The following is an 18,808-nucleotide window of genomic DNA, read 5'->3' as shown; positions in this document are numbered from 1 at the left end:
ATGCAGAATGGATGATTTCATGGATACCGCCATTGAAAATATTTTAACCAATCAGAAAATTCCCCCCGATCTCATCTCCTTATCTCTCGCCGCTTTATCCTGTTTTACAGGGTTGCAGGCAAGCTGGAGCCTATCCCAGCTGATTACGGGCGAAAGGTGGGGTACAGTACACCCTGGACAAGTCGCCAGGTCATCACAGGGCTGACACTTCCCCCCGATCGTTTCCGGCAATTCTGTCATCATTTGGGTGCAAGACACGGAAGCTCTGCATAGCGAGTAAGACTTGAAGCTTACAAATGAGACAATACGGTCAGTTGTCCGCAAAAGAGAAATTCAAAGGGTAAGAAAACACTTTATGGCTTCCCTAAGTTTTTATTAAGTGTGATGTTATTTTGAGTTCCTTTGGGCATAAACATAATAATTGCTGATGCAGCTAAGCAGCTCGATGTTTGTTGGGTGTCTTGCTTTGATTCAGTATTCTCAGAAAAGCCTCAGTAATGACTGACTAAAACAACTCTATAAATATTGTTCACTTGTGTGTAACTAATTGATACGGTAATGCTTGTTTATCATGATCCTCATCGTTATTCGTGTCATTGTCAGAAATACTTGAGGAAATCAGTGAAGAAATGTCGCTGGTGCTGTGGTCCATTTTATTGAATACGGCCGTGTATTGTAAGTGACGTCAAACACATGATAACTGTTTCACCTGTTTCTTAAATTTTATGGAGTAAATTCCAAACCCATTTTTTTTGTGTGTGTAACTAATTTTTAATCATTTTGGTGCTATTTCTGTAATCTAGTTGTACTCTGTGATAATTACAGTTAGCATATTTTTGTTTATGACTTTCATCATTGTTTACAGAATTTTGTCAATTTCTTATTGTCTGTTATATTTTATTGTTTCCTGCTGTCATCAAGAGGACCACATTGGAAATAAGTGTATTTTATACTTTGTGTTGTCCTCGGTGCTATTTATACTGTATCCTTTACATGTATGAATTTTACCAGATAAATCCATCCCATACCAGCAGCTCGGGGGTTTCTGGCAATATTTCTGCCTTTTCTCGTACAAGTGCATCCTGCTGTAATGTTCAGATGAATCCTGTATAGTAAAGCAGTGCTTGTTTACCCTCTTTCTGCGTTGCTGCGGGAGTTGGACTGTCTACCACAGTAATTACGGTCGGCTAACCTGGGGATGTCTTGATGAAGTTTTTCATGAATGAGTCGAGCGCATGCTAAGCGTGCTAATGAGTAGTATAACACAGTTTCAGCCTCGTTTTACAGGTAAAGAGTTCAGGTTTGTCCAAAAGTCAGGGTTGAAGCTCATTAATATACTATTTCAGATGTATAGTGAAAAAATCAACATTCTCACCTTAGCAGACCTTTCGCTTTGCTCCTTCAGTACTGAAGAGCTACACTCAGCCTTGCGCCCAAATGATGTCACGCATCGCCCTTCCAACAGACAACATGGCGGCCTCCTGGTGGCATTAGAGCAGCAATACAAAAATGCTCACAACTTTCTTATAAATGGTCAAACATGCCTGAAACAACTTTTCTTACAGGCTCTCAATATTACAAGCTACCAACCCATGCATGTATTTACTTTACATTTTCTATTCCTTGCAGTGAGCAATGAACACATCTCTCTCTCTCTCTCTCTCTCTCTCTCAAGGGGCGGTCACACAGCACTCCGCGTCTATATCACGTACAAAAAGATACAAAAATCTGGTGGACGTGGTCGTAAGTGCTAATTTTTGGTCAATTTTGGCTTTGCCGTGCTTTGTACGGGGTATGGCCGTCGGCAGCTGTTTCACTGCTGCAGCACTGCCTAAGCACAGCTAACCAAGTCCAGCCACGCACCCAGATGTTCCGTACCACCCTCCTCCTCCTCCTTCTTCTTCTTCTCTCAGCAAGGATATGTTGAGCCTGTATCAGTTGGTTCTGTTGGTGCTGGAGCATTAAGATGAGGACATCACAGCGTTGAGGGTTCATGTTCACCCCTTGACATCTAGACTGCAAGTGCCGAGGTCTCAGAAAATTACGGTATTTATACATGCCGCAAATCAGAAGTGATGCAGAAGTGATTAGACAGTGATCAATCGAATTTAGAACTTGTTTGAGACGTCGTTTAACGGGCTTAGACAGTGCTATGTACACGGAAAAATCCATTTCTCAGTGATAAGCCGCTAAACACACGCTATATCCCGTGATACCAACGCGTAACACCCGTCCGATGACCGTGCTCTGCCCGTGATAGACCGCCAAACTTTCGCGTCTTACCACGTCTCCCCAAGTTTTAATAACGGCCGGGACACTGATTATCACGTGTTTTTCATGTGTGTTGCACGTCTTTACCACGTGTGCCGGCCATGGTTGTCCACGGTCAAAAGTTTTGAGCAGTCCAAAACTTTTTGCCGCGTCCGACGCCATTCCGATTTTCCCCTGCGTCCTGTCACATCTGTATATCGACTGTAACACGTCTTAACTTCGACATCAACACGAACAACATCGTCTGCTTCACGGGAGAGCACTTTTTGACGGGTTTTGGCCGTGATAAAGCCGTAAAGCGCTGTGTGACCGGGCCTTTAGGAACAGGATTCTGAAGTGATTTAATTGATCTGACCATCCATCCATCCATCCATCCATCCATCCATCCTCTGTAGCGTCTTATCCTGTGCAGGGTCGTGGGTAAGCTGGATCCTATCCCAGCTGACTATGGGTGAGAGGCGGGGTTCACCCTGGACAAGTCACCAGATCATCACAGGGCAACACACAGAGACACACAACCGTTCACACTCACATTCACACCTCCAGTCAATTTAGAGCCACCAGTTAACCTAACCTGCATGTCTTTGGACTGTGGGATTGATCTGACCAAACACTGCTATTCCTTTACACTTTTCCCCCATGTGTACTTTTCTTTTGTCATTTATTTGTTGTGTCACATATGTCACAAATGCCCAAGGATAAAATGAAACAGCAGAAGGGGAAGAGAGAGAGAGAGAGAGTGTGAGAACTACATTCTAAAAATAAAATCTATAAATACCTGAACAGTAACAGAAGACTTATAAGAAGAATTAATGTTCTAGTCATCCAAACAAAGTTCATAATGAAATCATGTCATCCTTTTCCACCTTGTTGTTTAATTCACCTCTTCAGGTTTCGACTAGGCGTGGGCCGATCTTAAGTCTCATCATCGTATCATGATTTACACCTAATTATGGCATTCCTTTAGAACAGGACTGGATCCCAGGCGTCCTTCTCCTGATCAGCCCTTTTCCAGCTGTTCCATCTGAAACTGTAGTTTTATTTTGCTTTTTGTTGTTTTGTACTGTATATTTGTGTCTGAACAGAGAATCCTGACGATACTGGATCGGTGGTGTTTGTGGTTTTTCCCCGTACGCTAGCACACGTGTGGAGCTGCACATTAGTGAAGGCCTCACAGGAAACCAGTGTGTGGTGTGTGAGGCCTGAAGTGTGTGCAGTTCCCAGTGTGTAGTGATGGAGAGAGACACGAGCGCTCCCTCTGGGATTTAAACTGATCTCTGTTTAATAAAGTTTTGTTTTGACACAGTGTTTGGATCTTGAGTTTATGAAGCATCTTTTATAAACCGGAGTTTGATTAATAATCGTCATTTAGCCTTTAAATGGAAATAGAAAAGTAGAAACACAAAGGGAATTTTAATGCCCTGGTAATTAAAATTAACACATTGTTTTAATTGATTATATCATCTGTTAGTTTAAAAGTACAATAAACTAGTACAAATGAGTTTAGAACATGGGGAGAGAGACACATCACTGACATTAAATCAGGCATCTGAGAGGAAAAATGGCCCCAAATCAGAAAAAGGTGATATTGTATGTGGAAATTGAAATTAAAACTGAAAACAATGATTTGTAAATAATCTTTATATGGATAGATTCCAAAACCTGCAAAATAACTGTATTTATCCATATTTTAAATATTATTTTTTGAAGGGCTCTGAATACAGTGAGTGCATTTTTTTGAACAGAAAATGGTTCAAGACACAAAATTGTTAAAAATGTTCTTACACACAGTAGGGTGTGTTTCCACCAGCAGCAGGACAGAAAGACGCAGTAGTTTGAGGAAGTTTTATTTCTGAAGAAACAGATTTTGCCAAAGAAAAAACAGAATTTGAGACATTCTAAACTTTCATATCAGTGTAATAAATCTCATAATAGTGCAGACATTTAAAATAATCTGAATTTTTTTCTAGAAACATCTAACATTCTGCATTGATATTTATGTAACTTATTTATTATTAATCTATAAAACAGAAGCACTTTGAAAATAATTCATTAGTGCCACAGTTTCTGCACACAAAAGTGTCTTTGTATTTCAGGGAGAAATTCAATCTCACACCTCAGTTATAATTTTACTCAACATTTCAACTTTTACCAACATTTCATTTTTTCATCGGATCACAAAACCTCACAGACGAGACAAAACCCCACATCCAGACCCCAGCGTATAGAGGCTGAGTGAATGTGGTGTGGACTCTGTGGAGGAGCCTCATCGGGTCAGAGACGCTGTAGAAGGACAGAGTTCCTGCACTGTGATCCACATACACTCCTATTCTGGAGGATGATGGACCTCGGAGATCAGTCTTAATGTTGTTGTGTCGGAAATAGATAGAGGAAGAAAAACATTCCAGACTCCAGGACTGACTGTTGAATCCAAACACACACTCATCACCCGCTCCTTTCCTGCTGATCTCTTTATATGAGACTGATATGAACACAACACCACTCCTCCGCTCCACCTCCCAGTAACAGCGTCCACACACACTCTCCTTACACAACACCTGAGACCAGAAGTCAAATCTCTCTGGATGATCAGAGTATCGCTGTTCTGTCTCACTGTGTGTCACCGCTCTGTTCTTCTCAGACAGAATGAGTTTAGGATTTACTGTGTTTGGGTCCAGAGTCAGATAACAGAAATCTAAAACAATAAAATATCCACAGGTTAGATGTTAATCACAGGATTTATAAGAAGTGTGTGTGAGACACCTGTCTGTCTTGAGGCTCCGAAGCACTTATGGAGTAGAAGAGGGCGTGGCAGAAGAAACCACGTGACCGATGACGAGCGAGGCCTCGGCTCTACGTATATAAAATCTGGAGGGCTCCGAACCCATTTCCCTTTGTAAAGATGAGTGAAGACATCTGGACACCATCTTACCACTCACATCACGTGGATTTGGTTTGTGTGTTAAACCGTCGTATTTGATCAAATTTGCCCCAAGAAAAGTATCTCCTGAGTTTTTTCCTTTCGTTCCCTCCTCTTATTTTCTCAACTTTACCCCCCATTCCTTACATATCTTTATAGCGCTTCCCTTCACTGCTACTGTTTTTTTCCTTTTCCAATCCAGTCTCTGATCTTTTTTCTTTTTGAACGCCTCTTTTCCTACTATAATTATTTTGCAGAGATTATTTCAGTTTTTGTCTTATATAGTGTATTTTTCTCTTTCGTATATTTCTTCTTCCTTTCAATCAGTCAATTAATTAATCAAACACAAAGGCTGTACAATACTTCCTTTCTATTTAGGACAGTTATTGAAACAGGATTATTTTGTCATCTGTGGTTGGCAGAAGAGAGCAACTGGACTTGCTTGAAGATTCTTGAAAACATTTCACCTCTCATCCGAAAGGCTTCCTCAGTTCTGTCTGACTAATAGGGAGTATCAGGTATTATTTATCCTCTCATGGATGAAAAGCTCATCTAAGGTGTTGAGTCATCCTGTTGGTGTGGGTCAAGGGATCTCATCCAAAACTGAACTGAACTGACAGAACTGAGGAAGCCTTTTGGATGAGAGGTGAAACATTTTCAAGAATCTTCAAGCAAGTCCAGTTGCTGTCTTCTACCAACCACAGATTACTATGTACCTGGATGACTGAGAATCTTCACAGACATGTTTTTACGCATTTTGGGATGAGATCCCTTCGACTGGTGCGGGAGTATGAGAGGACTTCCAGAAAACTGGCAGACATCTTAGCCAGAGAGGATTGTTCATTTTTGTCAACCTGGAACGGCCATCACTGAACAGAGGTGGGTGTCTAAGACATCTTTTATCAGCCACCTACAATGCAGCCATCAGAATTCTGATTCGATGATGATCCCTGAGAGGATAAATACCTGATACTCCCTAGTAGTCAGACAGAACTGAGGAAGCCTTTCGGATGAGAGGTGAAACGTTTTCAAGAATCTTCAAGCAAGTCCAGTTGCTCTCTTCTGCCAACCACAGATTACTATGTACTTGGATGACTGAGAATCTTCACAGACACGATTATTTTGTCATGTTATTTGCCATTTTCACTTCATTCTCACGTTTTAACAGTATTTAATGGTCACATTTTAGACACAAACGATTCAATTAGCAAACTTGTGACCAATAAATACTGTTAAAACATTTGAGAATGAAGCTTTTTCTTTTTAAGTCCACGCACTGTTCAGCAAATGGGGTAACTTTTAATGTGGTAAACAAATGCAACTTTAATCAGAATTATGAATGATGTGTGCATTGGAAAATAAAATAATTCACGCCTATGCAAGATGAGTTTTGTTAACTGCTTGTGGAGTGTGGGTTCAGTCCAGTCGTCATCTCACTGAAGCATTTGGCCAGATGGTGCATCCGGCATCCATACTGTCAGATGCTGTATTTCTTATTACATTTGTTTATCACATTAAAAGTTACCCCATTTGCTAAACACTGTGTCGTCTTAAAAAGAAAAAGCATCAAAATTGAATCGTTTGTGTATAAAATGACAGTGAATTATGTTATGAATAAATACTGTTAAGACATGACTGTGAGAATGAAGTGAAAATGGCAAATAACATGAGAAAATAATCCTGTTTCAACAGCTGTCCTAAATAGAAAGGAAGTATTGTACAGCCTTTTGTGTTATTATTATTATTATTATTATTATTATTATTATTATTTAAATAGATAGAAAGAAGAAATATACAAAAGAGAAAGATACACTGTATAAGAAAGAAAACTGAAATAATCTCCATAAAAATAATTATAGTAGTAAAAGAGCCATTCAAAAAAAAAGATCAGAGACTGGACTAGAAAAGAGAAAAAACAAACAGTATCAGTGAAGGGAAGCGCTATAAAGATATGTAAGGAATGGGGGGTAAAGTTGAGAAAATAAGAGGAGGGAATGAAAGGAAAAACTCAGGAGATACTTTTCTTGGGGCAAATTTGGTCAGATACGACGGTTTAACACACAAACCAAATCCACGCGATGTGAGCGGTAAGATGGCTTCCAGATGGCTTCACTTGTCTCTACAGAGGGGAATGGGTTCTGAGCCCTCCAGGTTTTATATAGAGAGCGTGCACGTGATGTCACGAGGTCAAGTGATATTTGTTTATCTGCCATCTTGGACGGCAAGGCCGCGCATAGAACTTAGACAAACCCATTCTAATTATCAAGTGTGTGGGAGTAGATCATCTTGTTCAGCATTTGGTTGTACCAATAGACAGGGCCAAAAGGAGGGCCTGTCATTTTATAGATTCCCCGCAGACAAGGAGAGACGCGCAAAATGGGTGTCCGCTGTGTGAAGAGAAAACTGGAACCCCAGTTCTACCAGCCGAATTTGTAGTGAACACTTCATATCAGGTAGGTGTAATCTTCTAATTCAATACTCCTAGTACATCTGTTAAGTTGATTTTCGGATTGAATGATAACTGCATACTTAGAAACTAGACAGTCTTGAACGTTTAAAATGGCTATGCCTAGCCCTACTACCCTCGCCTAGTCTATGACAATGTTTTATCTTTTTGGCTCATATATGCCTTTGAAAGGCCAATCCATAGTAGGGATGGCGAAAACTAAAAAAAATCTTGATCGACCACCGAGCCTCATTTGCCGGTTAAAGTCGGTTAACCTATGAGTTTAAACAGGGATGCAAACGGCGCGCCTTTTGGTGGATGCCAACTTTTTCACGGCTGAATCGTGCAGATCTGATTTTTTTTTAGGGGGGGCATTGGAGTGTCTGAATAATTTCATCAGAGTAAATTCTGTATTAAAATTACTAAATAAGCAAATGTCGTTACAGTCCATGAAGCATAGGAAGTATGAGAAGAAAACAGTAAATCAGAAAGCTGCGCACGTTTTCGCAGAAGCTGTGCAAATGTGCGCAGCTTTCTGATTTACTGTTTTCTTCTCATATTTGGAACTGAGTTTAGATTTCGAACATTCTTGCAATAAAAAGTCCTGCATAGTCTCTTTATGATAAACGTCTTAATGCCACTTACCCGTGAGGTCATCAAGTAGACATTCTTCTTCGGAACCTTCCAGAGGTATAGTTGGGATACCCATCCCGCAACAAAATATTTATAAGCTTCCAGGCTCTTGTAAGCTTTGAGGGCTTTGCCAGTGTAACACGATTCACGATTAACAAGAAAATTGTAAATGTCATGGTAGGCCAGATCGGGCAAATCGCCAGCACCGCAGGTCCGAATTTCCCTGAACAAGGATTGCGGCAAGTTGTACGGATCTGCAGTCCCCAACCTGGAACACTTTTCCACGTAACGCTCACGTCACCTTCAAGATGCTGAACAAACTTAGACAAGTAATCGCGCTATGTAGATGGGGTATTTTCTGAATTTTCTTGGGGATTACTCCCTGGATCCATTACGCTCGCGCAAGGTAAACAATCCTGATGCCGTCCAATATGGCGGAGTACACACGTGTGGGTCACGTGACTGCACATCCTCTATAGAGCTCAGTGGTTATGATTCACGAAAAGATTCATGACTCTGAGTCTCATTCAACAGAGTTCACTAGCGACACCTACTGTTCAGAGAAATGTACAGCATGTTTTAATTCCTACATCACAACAGTGTTCTGACACTTTACATTATTATTCACACAGTTTTCCATTTTAAAATAACTTATGTTTATAAGTTTTTTATATACCTTTGTTATTCAGTACTCTTATTTTCTCTCTCTCTCACACACACACACACACACACATACACACACACACACACACACACACACACACACACACACACACAGTCTCTGTATGAATTTATGCTCAGTATAATTGTGTCTGCACAGGAAAAGGTTTAGATAAACATGAAGAGGATAATGTGTGTGTGTGTTGGACTCAGAGTCCTTCTGTAGCCGTAGTAACATTTCAGAGAACCTTTATTGATTTTTATTGAGGAACAGGATTTCTCCTCACTGTGTTTGGATTGAGGCGGTTCCTTTAATGACCTTCTGAATAAGTGTTGTACTTTTGTTTATCATGTCTGGAATTCTGAGATTGATCGTGTCATTGCCATAATTCTCAGCAGTAACAATGTCCGCTCATGAGCTTTATAAAATCCCAGCTTAAAATGTAGATACCATGTCTATAAAATCAACCTTCAAGTGATTTGTGACTTCTAAAGACCACTTACAAGATGGTGTTGATGTATTAATAAATTGTGGCGAGGAATGTAGATCAGTTTTCCAAGTCCAGTGCATTTGTTGTTAAATATGAAGCCCTTTTTTATTACATAAAAATAAGATTAAGCTCCAACTTGATGCATCGAGGATAATGTACATTTAATCCATGCATGTCACGACAGTCGAGGCGAAAGAAAGAAAAAAATCAAATGGCGTTTATGCATTAATAACCAAGTTAATGAACAAAATCTTGCTTTTGGTGGTCCGTCTTCACCCACTGCACCTCATCCCCTTTAGATTCTGCAGTTGCTGCCCCCCATCATGAAAAACAGGCCCTGGGGTCGCTTCACATTCCTGATGGAACCACTCCAAACAGCTTTCACATTCAGCCATTTTTTTCTTTTCCTTCCTTTTCCCCTCAGCATTCTGTACACACAAAATACTTCAATGTTTAGTGTTGTATTGTGGCGTCTTTTTCTGTTTTGACTTTAACTGTCAGTATAACTGTGCGTGAATCAAGCTGACGTTGTTCCTGCTTAGAATTATTATTAGATTAATTATGATTATTAGAATTATCACCAAACCTAAATGATTTCAATCCTGAAGTTAATACTCCTTGTCATATTAATTCTAGGTACTATTCCCCACATGAATTTCATTCTTCTCAAGAACTTCATAATTATCCCATGCCCAAAGAAGGTTGGAGAAGGATATAGAAACAAGTTCTGTCAATCCATCTGTCTGTCTGGTCACGTTTTCGTTTCTAGGCCATATCTTTAAAACTGCTGAAGATATCTTCATGAACATTTGTATACATATCAAGCAACGTGTGAACTGGTGCCTTTTGCCATTTTCGATTTTTGGAAAAAAAAGTATTTTTCAAATTTTTACAAAGTAATAGATTTTGACTTTGAGCAATGTTCGTTTCTAGAGCATACAGTATATCCAAAACTATTCATGATACAGATCTGAAACTTGGTATACATGTTAACAAGGTTATGTAGATGTGCCTTTTCATACTAAGAAATTTGAGAAATTTTAATTTTTCATGTTTCCATGGAAACAATTTCAGACTTAGTCTCTAGGGTAGGTTTGGTTTTCAGAGCAGAACTTGAAAACTATCAGTGGTTTGGTCTTGAAAGTTGGTATATGTGTTGATGAAGTAATGTAGATGTGCCTTTTGATAACAAGACGTGAAATTTAAATTTTTAGCTCACCTGGACCAAAGGTCCGGTGGGTTTATGTCATGGGCTGCTGAGGTCAGTGTAAAGAGGTAGGGTTGGTTTCCTGCAGCAGAACTTGAAAAACGTGACAAATAATATCTTGAAACTTGGTATATAGTTATGTAGGGCGGGGGATATAGGTGACTGTCTTCTTGCTTATCTGACAAGTTGCTCTCTTTCCTTCACTATATTATCAGGAGCCTCTCAGCTAAATTTGATGAATTTCAAGACATACTCAGTATTTTAGATCATCTATTGAAGATCCATTGCCTTTCAGAAACCTGGCATTCAACTCATAGTTTTGTCAATTTTTACTTACCTGACTTTAATTACATTTCCCAACACTCTAAATTGGACTCTATAACTTCAGGAATTTGTTATGAAATCTAAGAGATGACCTTAATACTTCTGATCAAGACGAATCAGTCTGTGTTGAGCTCCATAATGAAGGCTGGAAGAACATAGTTTGTGGTGTGAGATACAGACACCGAAACCGTTCTTTTCAGCCATTTCTGGATAATCTTTCCATAATAATTGATAAAATCCATGAGGATTCAAAGCTTTGTATTTTTGTGAGCAACCTAAACTTAAATCTGATGAATTCAGACACTCGGATACCTACAGGTGAATTTATCAATACTTTATCTTCCTATTCATTTCAACCATGTTTATTGATAATATATATTTTAATTCACTTAAATATCCTGTGCAGGGTCACAGGCAAGCTGGAGCCTATCCCAGCTGACCCTGTACAGGATAAGCAGTTAAGGATAATTGATGGTTGGATGACTTAAAAATATGCTACATATAGTGGGAATATTTTATAATGACCGAACCATTTTCCCAACTTTTTGTCTATTGACTCAATTCACCCTCCCCACTGAATAAGCAAGTTTAGAGAAGAGAGTTCCTATGGCAGATGGCACAATGGTGTAGTGGTTAGCACTACCACCTCACAGCAAGAAGGTTCTGGGTTCAAGCCCAGTGGCCAGTAGGGGCCTTTCTGTGTGGAGTTTGCATGTTCTCCCTGTGTCTGTGTGAGTTTCCTTCACCGTCCAAAGACCTGCAGGTTAGGCTAATTGTTGGTTCTAAATTGACTGTAGGTGAGAATGTGAGTGTGAATGGTTGTTTGTGTCTGTGTCCCCACCCTGTGATGACCTGGTGATTTGTCCAGGGTGTACCCTGCCTCTCACCCATAGTCAGCTGGGATAGGCTCCAGCATGCCTGCGACCCTGCACAGGATAAGCGGTTATGGATGGATTTCATATGGTTCAATGAAGATGCATTCATTTATGATTTTCAACAAACTGACTGCTCTAGCCAGTCCGATGGTGAGCCCGATATTCATAACATTCTCCAGCTTTCTTGAAAACTCTGATGAAATTATTACCGCTTGTGTTCCTCTGAAAAACCATGTCAAGGAAGGAAATCAAACTCAAATCTGAACCTTGGATTTCCCTTCAGTCTTAGAACAATGAATTATAAAATCAAAAATTGTATAGAAAAATCGATCAAGATGAGAAATCAGTGCCTGTATGCTCAGTACAAAGTGTAGAGAAATAAGCTAAACCATTTGACTCCTATAGGTAAAAGGATCTAGCAAACGAGTTCAATGTTTATTTTGCAAACATTGTTAAAAGTATCAGCCAAGCAATACCAAAGGTCAACAAAATATTTTCAGATTTTCTTGCTTCTCCGACAAGCGACAGCTTTCTTCTTAGTCCTACATGGACACAAGAAATTCAAGACATTTTTCTGTGGCTCAACTCTGGAAAGGCTTGTGGCCCCTTTAGTATTTCTGTAGCCCTGTTCAAGATATTAAACTCAATCTCAAAGCCTGTGGAGATCCTATATCACTTCTTTACTTCTGGTACTGTTCCTGATTCTTTTAAACTTGCTCGTCTCAGACCCGTGTTTAAAGCACGAGCTCAACTCTTAACTTCTAATTATAGACCAACTCCTCTTTTGTCAATTTTTATCAAAAATATGAGAAAAACTCATGTAAAATAGGCTGAATACATACAGTGGTGCTTGAACATTTGTGAACCCTTTAGAATTTTCTGTATTTCTGCAAAAATATGACCTAAAACATCACCAGATTTCCACACAAGTCCTAAAAGTAAATAAACCCAATTAAACAAAAAATATGATACTTGGTCATTTATTTATTGAGGAAAATTCAGGGTTCCCCCTCTTTTTAAGGAATCATTTTCCAGGACATTTCCAGGAGCTTTTTTAGGCAAATCATGACAGGATTTGGTCATACAGTCATGCACTTTAGTCGCAGGCTTAACACCATTTTAATTTTTTTTTTAATATGCAGGGACATAGTGTTTCTGATGTGCTAAATTACATAAAGGCAACATCGATGTAAATTGTATAATGCAGTTGTTTGACCTCTTTTTGTTACGTGCTGTTTTTAACTTTTTTAAAGAAATAAATGCCTCTTCAGTTGTGGAAAACTATCCAAACACTGGCATATACTGAGCAATTCCATAATGTTCAGTATAGACCTGTTGATCACACCATGAAAGACTATAGTGACCTAATTTCATTCCCATATGACACACATCATTGAGATGAACTAAAGTTACAAGTAAAAGGTACTTGAATGACGTCATTGTTTGTATCAAAGAAATGTATGTACATTGAATTAAATAAAATTGCATAAAGACAGAAAATTGTCTATATCATGTGTATGATGGCCTACATATAACATTGTGTAGCCTAATATATGCAATAATTGGCACATGACAAAATAGAAAGTCAGAATGAACTTTTGACAGGTAGCTTTAATGGGAATAAAGTGCCTTGTACAGCAGTTGTAGAATTTGCATAACTCAATGATAAAGATCATAATAAAGAACTTATCTTTTTGGGAAAAGTAGCTAAATACAACCATTTTAAATCATGATAGCCTTGCCATCAATCCCCGAGTTGAAAACTTGTTAAACTAGAAAGAAAACTAGACAAAAAAGTATAACACCCTGAACTCCAGTATTCTGGAAAACAATCTAAAAGTCACTATGGTGTAACCTATGAAAAAGGCATCTGGTGCATGCCTAGGTTCAGGAACAATACTGGTGTTGCTCTCCTTACACCTCTGAAGACGTTCCTTGAGGTCTGACAAAACTGCATCCAGATCAATGACCTCTTTCTTTTTTCAGCAACACTTTTACGGTAGGCATTAGATTTTGTGAGCAGTGTAAAGTCCTGTTTTCTCTCAGCCTTCTCTGCCATTGCATCTGCTTCTGTTTGCATTGCCTTGATGCTAGTGATTATTTTGTCTCTTTGCTGCCACTTTTGTGATTTCAGAGCAGAGCTCTTCTCTCTGCTGGTCATTTTCAGTTTCCTTTTTCTTCTTTTTTCATCATCAAGGTATTGGACATATCGCATCCTGGCATTTCTGCAATGCTGCAAGAAGGGCTTTGGCAATACCCCATCAAATGAGCAATCAGTCAAAGAATCTTGGATTAGGCACAGACACATCAGAGTCCTTTCTTTCAGATTTGCAACTAGCATGTCCTTATTCACAGAGTACCCTCTCTCAACCACTGCTTGCCCATGTGACAAGGTGAATAGGTCTTTCATTGATTTCCAGAGAATTGCGTACTCTGCTTTGCCACCAGCAAGTCTTCCCATGAATGTGTCCAGCCAACAGGAACTACTTCTGTACCCTTGAAATTCCTCCTTATGGTGCTGCACTATTTCAGTGAGGAACATTTTGTACTCACTGAGAATTTGGTCACAGTCCTCTGCTGTGTGCCAGTTGGCATTAAGAAGCAGCTGTAAGAGCTTCTCAAACATGGAGATGGCACTCCTTTGGTCACTGATCATAGTTACTGGATCTAGGCATGCCATGTGTCTTACTGCTGCATAATTCAAAGGGCATTTGTCCAGCAGTTTCTTTGCTGTTGCAGACAGGAAGGCTACACATTCTCTCCGAAACTGTTGACCCAGCAGCAGTTTTTCAAGCAGCTTCTCTGAGGCTTTTTCAAGAGCTTGTTTGGTGGCAAATCCCAGATCCACCTCTTTCAGTGGCAAATGGAGTGCTTTGTCCTGTACATCAGTTTTCAGCATCTGGACAGGTGTTTTGATGTTTTCCAGCACCTCCCTCTTCATAAAGCATGAAATCAAACTCTTCAGGAGGATCTGAAGGTCTTTTGCCAAAAATGGATTCATGGGGGCGTCGGTCTGGAAAGCCTCAAGGAAGGGTTTCAGCTGCCTTGCCACATAGGCAAAAAACTGTAGCTTTGCCTCAAAAAGAGGGTCACCAACAGCCTCTCTGACCACAGTGTATGATGCTGACATTGGCACTTTACTCTTTGGGAGTTTCTTGTAATTGTCGATAAATTTTTCAACATGAGGCCAAATCTTGAGTGCTCTGTCTGCCACTGGCAAGTCCTCCACCCACCTGTGAGCACAAAATTTTAGAGGGAATGTTGATGTTTTGGTAATTTCAATAAAGTCATCCCGTCTGGCTGGTGTGTCATGAAAAAGCTGCCAAAGGGCTCTTAGTTTGTCACCTATCTTCCATCCACTTTCCTTCTCGCCTTGTTGGAAGCTTCCATGAACTGTATGAAGACCACAGGTTCCTAGGTTTATCAAGCCTCTAATACCTGGGGCCTCCTTAGTCCAGTCTTCTTCAAATAATCTCAAAAGTTTTTTGTTGACACTTGGTCCATCCATTGAGATTTGCAGGAGCTTGTTTGGATCAAGTGGAGACAGGGAAGCTTTAATGCTCTCAACAAGCTTCTCTGATTGTGTGTGGCCCAGAAACTTGGAGTCCAGATAATGTACAACTACCTTTTCATTATCATCACTCCAATACCACACAAGCACATCCATCTGCTCAGTATGTGCAATTTTGTTGAAGCATTCATCAAATGAAATGGTATAGCTGTTGGACTGTCTGATGTCTTTAACTAGCTTGTCTCTGAAATATGGTGCAAGGCCAAAACATATCAGATATGCTGATTTTGTTGCACCACGTGCATTTTTTGGCAATTTCACTATCTGGGAACATCAGATGAAACAATGAACCCAGATCTGAACAGGAGTTGAAAGAATATTTGGAAAGGGCCAATCTAATAACCCAGTGGATCTCTGCTTCTAAAACAGCTTCACTTGAGACATGAGCTCCAATTGTGGGTGTAGCTTGAGGTGGAGTTACAGAGGTTGATGGCTGGACCTCGCTGATTCCTTGACTCTGATTCTGTTGCCTGCGTGCTAGCTTCAGAATTCTGAGGGGTGGGAGGTTGATTGATGAAATCAGTCATGCGTGGTCCACTGCCTCGACTTAACATTACCCTCTTGTGTCCCTGTCCTTTGGCATGGCTTTTAACAGCAGAAATGCCCATGTTGCCAACATCAAATGCTTTCTTGCATATCTTGCAGTACACCCGCTGTGCATCATCTGTATGTCCTATCCAGTCCCTGAACTCAGGATTTATCTTCCATTCTTCCTTAAACTTACACCACCTTGACATGATTCTGCTCTCCCTCACTTCTGTAATTAGAAATAAATTCTCTAAATTAACCATTATAGGCTAATTTTTTTTTTGCAACATTGCCAATTAAATTCCATACAATGATATACAAAAACGTAGGCTAAATAGAAATACTGATTTTCTGTAGGCTAGCCTACACAAAAAAACATGCACAGGCATCTAGATGTAGGCTACAAGTAAACCACATTTGTTTTAAAATGAAAAAAAAAATGAGACTAACAGCCTTTACATTCTATCAGGTTATGTTCATGCTGTTTTAAATTTGGTTCACTGAATTTATTTGCTTAACACTGGGACCACGTAGGCTACAAAATGATTTGAGATCGATTACCATCATTAGACAATTAGCACTATGCTAACACATAATGGGAATTGCCATTAAACAGGCTAACGGAAATTAGCATCGCCAATTTACTTGACATGCGACCTAGGTCCACATCAAATGGTATTATGAAGTAAAACAGTCATTTGACCCATATGCAGTGGTCATACTTACAGTCATGCACACAGTAAAAAAAATTCAACTGATATTCCCTTGTTCTCCTGGTCATGACAAGCTAGAGCAACCTCAGGAGGGTCAAAACTCAAATGTAAATTGCTTATACACGTCTTAGTATAGGCAACAGGTGGAGACATAGCGCAGCAGATCGAGCTACGATGGAGCTCAGCTGTCCTCATATCTAGACTACGACCAGCGAGCTGTTTCAAACAGAAAAATTAAAAAGCGAGAAAACAGAAATAAAATTCCAAGACAAGAAAATTTATTTCCAGGACATCTGGCCATTTCTATCAATTTCCAGATCATTTCCATGACTGGAAAATGACGCTCTAAATTTTCAGGTTTTCCAGGACGCGTGGGAACCCTGAATGATCCAATATTACATACAGTGGGGCAAAAAAGTATTTAGTCAGCCACCAATTGTGCAAGTTCTCCCACTTAAAAAGATGAGAGAGGCCTGTAATTTTCATCATAGGTACACTTCAACTATGAGACAGAATGGGGGGAAAGAATCCAGGAAATCACATTGTAGGATATTTAATGAATTAATTGGTAAATTCCTCGGTAAAATAAGTATTTGGTCACCTACAAACAAGCAAGATTTCTGGCTCTCACAGACCTGTAACTTCTTTAAGAGGCTCCTCTGTCCCCCACCCGTTACCTGTATTAATGGCACCTGTTTGAACTCGTTATCAGTATAAAAGACACCTGTCCACAACCTCAAACAGTCACACTCCAAACTCCACTATGGCCAAGACCAAAGAGCTGTCAAAGGACACCAGAAACAAAATTGTAGACCTGCACCAGGCTGGGAAGACTGAATCTGCAATAGGTAAGCAGCTTGGTGTGAAGAAATCAATTGTGGGAGCAATCATTAGAAAATGGAAGACATACAAGACCACTGATAATCTCCCTCGATCTGGGGCTCCAAGAAAGATCTCACCCTGTGGGGTCAAAATGATCACAAGAACGGTGAGCAAAAATCCCAGAACCACATGGGGGGACCTAGTGAATGACCTGTAGAGAGCTGGGACCAAAGTAACAAAGGCTACCATCAGTAACACACTACGCCGCCAGGGACTCAAATCCTGCAGTGCCAGACGTGTCCCCCTGCTTAAGCCAGTACATGTCCAGGCCCGTCTGAAGTTTGCTAGAGAGCATTTGGATGATCCAGAAGACGATTGGGAGAATGTCATATGGTCAGATGAAACCAAAATAGAACTTTTTGGTAAAAACTCAACTTGTGTTTGGAGGAGAAAGAATGCTGAGTTGCATCCAAAGAACACCGTACCTACTGTGAAGCATGGGGGTGGAAACATCACGCTTTGGGGCTATTTTTCTGCAAAGGGACCAGGACGACTGATCCGTGGAAAGGAAAGAATGAATGGGGCCATGTATCATGAGATTTTGAGTGAAAACCTCCTTCCATCAGCAAGGGCATTGAAGATGAAACGCGGCTGGGTCTTTCAGCATGACAATGATACCAAACACACTGCCCGGGCAACGAAGGAGTGGCTTCGTAAAAAGCATTTCAAGGTCCTGGAGTGGCCTAGCCAGTCTCCAGATCTCAACCCCATAGAAAATCTTTGGAGGGAGTTGAAAGTCCGTGTTGCCCAGCGACAGCCCCAAAACATCACTGCTCTAGAGGAGATCTGCATGGAGGAATGGGCCAAAATACCAGCATGTGTGTGAAACCTTGTGAAGACTTACAGAAAATGTTTGACCTCTGTCATTGCCAACAAAGGGTATATAACAAAGTATTGAGATGAACTTTTGTGATTTTCCACCATAATTTGCAAATAAATTCTTTAAAAATCAGACAATGTGATTTTCTAGATTTTTTTTCTTCTCATTTTGTCTCTCATAGTTGAGGAATACCCATGATGAAAATTGCAGGCCTCTCATCTTTTTAAGTGGGAGAACTTGCACAATTAGTGACTGACTAAATACTTTTTTGCCCCACTGTATCTGTGAGTGGCAAAAGTATGTGAACCTTTGCTTTTAGTATCTGGTGTGACCCCCTTGTGCAGCAATAACTGCAACTAAACATTTCCGGTAACTGTTGATCAGTCCTGCACACCAGCTTGGAGGAATTTTAGCCCATTCCTCCATGCAGAACAGCTTCAACTCTGGGATTGAATTTCCTTGAATTT

At 40.1% G+C, this 18,808-nt stretch overlaps 1 protein-coding gene across 2 annotated transcripts in view; it reads right to left on the bottom strand.

Annotated features, from left to right (window-relative positions):
- Window positions 1–4,263: 4,263 nt before the first annotated feature.
- Window positions 4,264–18,808, bottom strand: part of LOC132864430 (tripartite motif-containing protein 16-like) — a 64,039-nt gene continuing 49,494 nt past the window's right edge. The window contains exon 6 of one of the 2 annotated variants that reach the window (XM_060897846.1): window positions 4,264–4,966. In XM_060897846.1, the coding sequence (XP_060753829.1) occupies window positions 4,431–4,966 (536 nt within the window). In that variant the 3' untranslated portion in view covers window positions 4,264–4,430. Of the gene's footprint in view, window positions 4,967–13,450; window positions 16,156–18,808 lie in introns of those variants that run through there. The other variant, XM_060897845.1, reaches the window with a different exon arrangement.

Source organism: Neoarius graeffei, chromosome 17 (genome assembly GCF_027579695.1).
Source record: "Neoarius graeffei isolate fNeoGra1 chromosome 17, fNeoGra1.pri, whole genome shotgun sequence".
Lineage (NCBI taxonomy): Eukaryota > Metazoa > Chordata > Actinopteri > Siluriformes > Ariidae > Neoarius > Neoarius graeffei.
The sequence above is the reverse complement of the archived record's forward strand: the minus strand, read 5'-3'. Positions and strand labels throughout refer to the sequence as shown.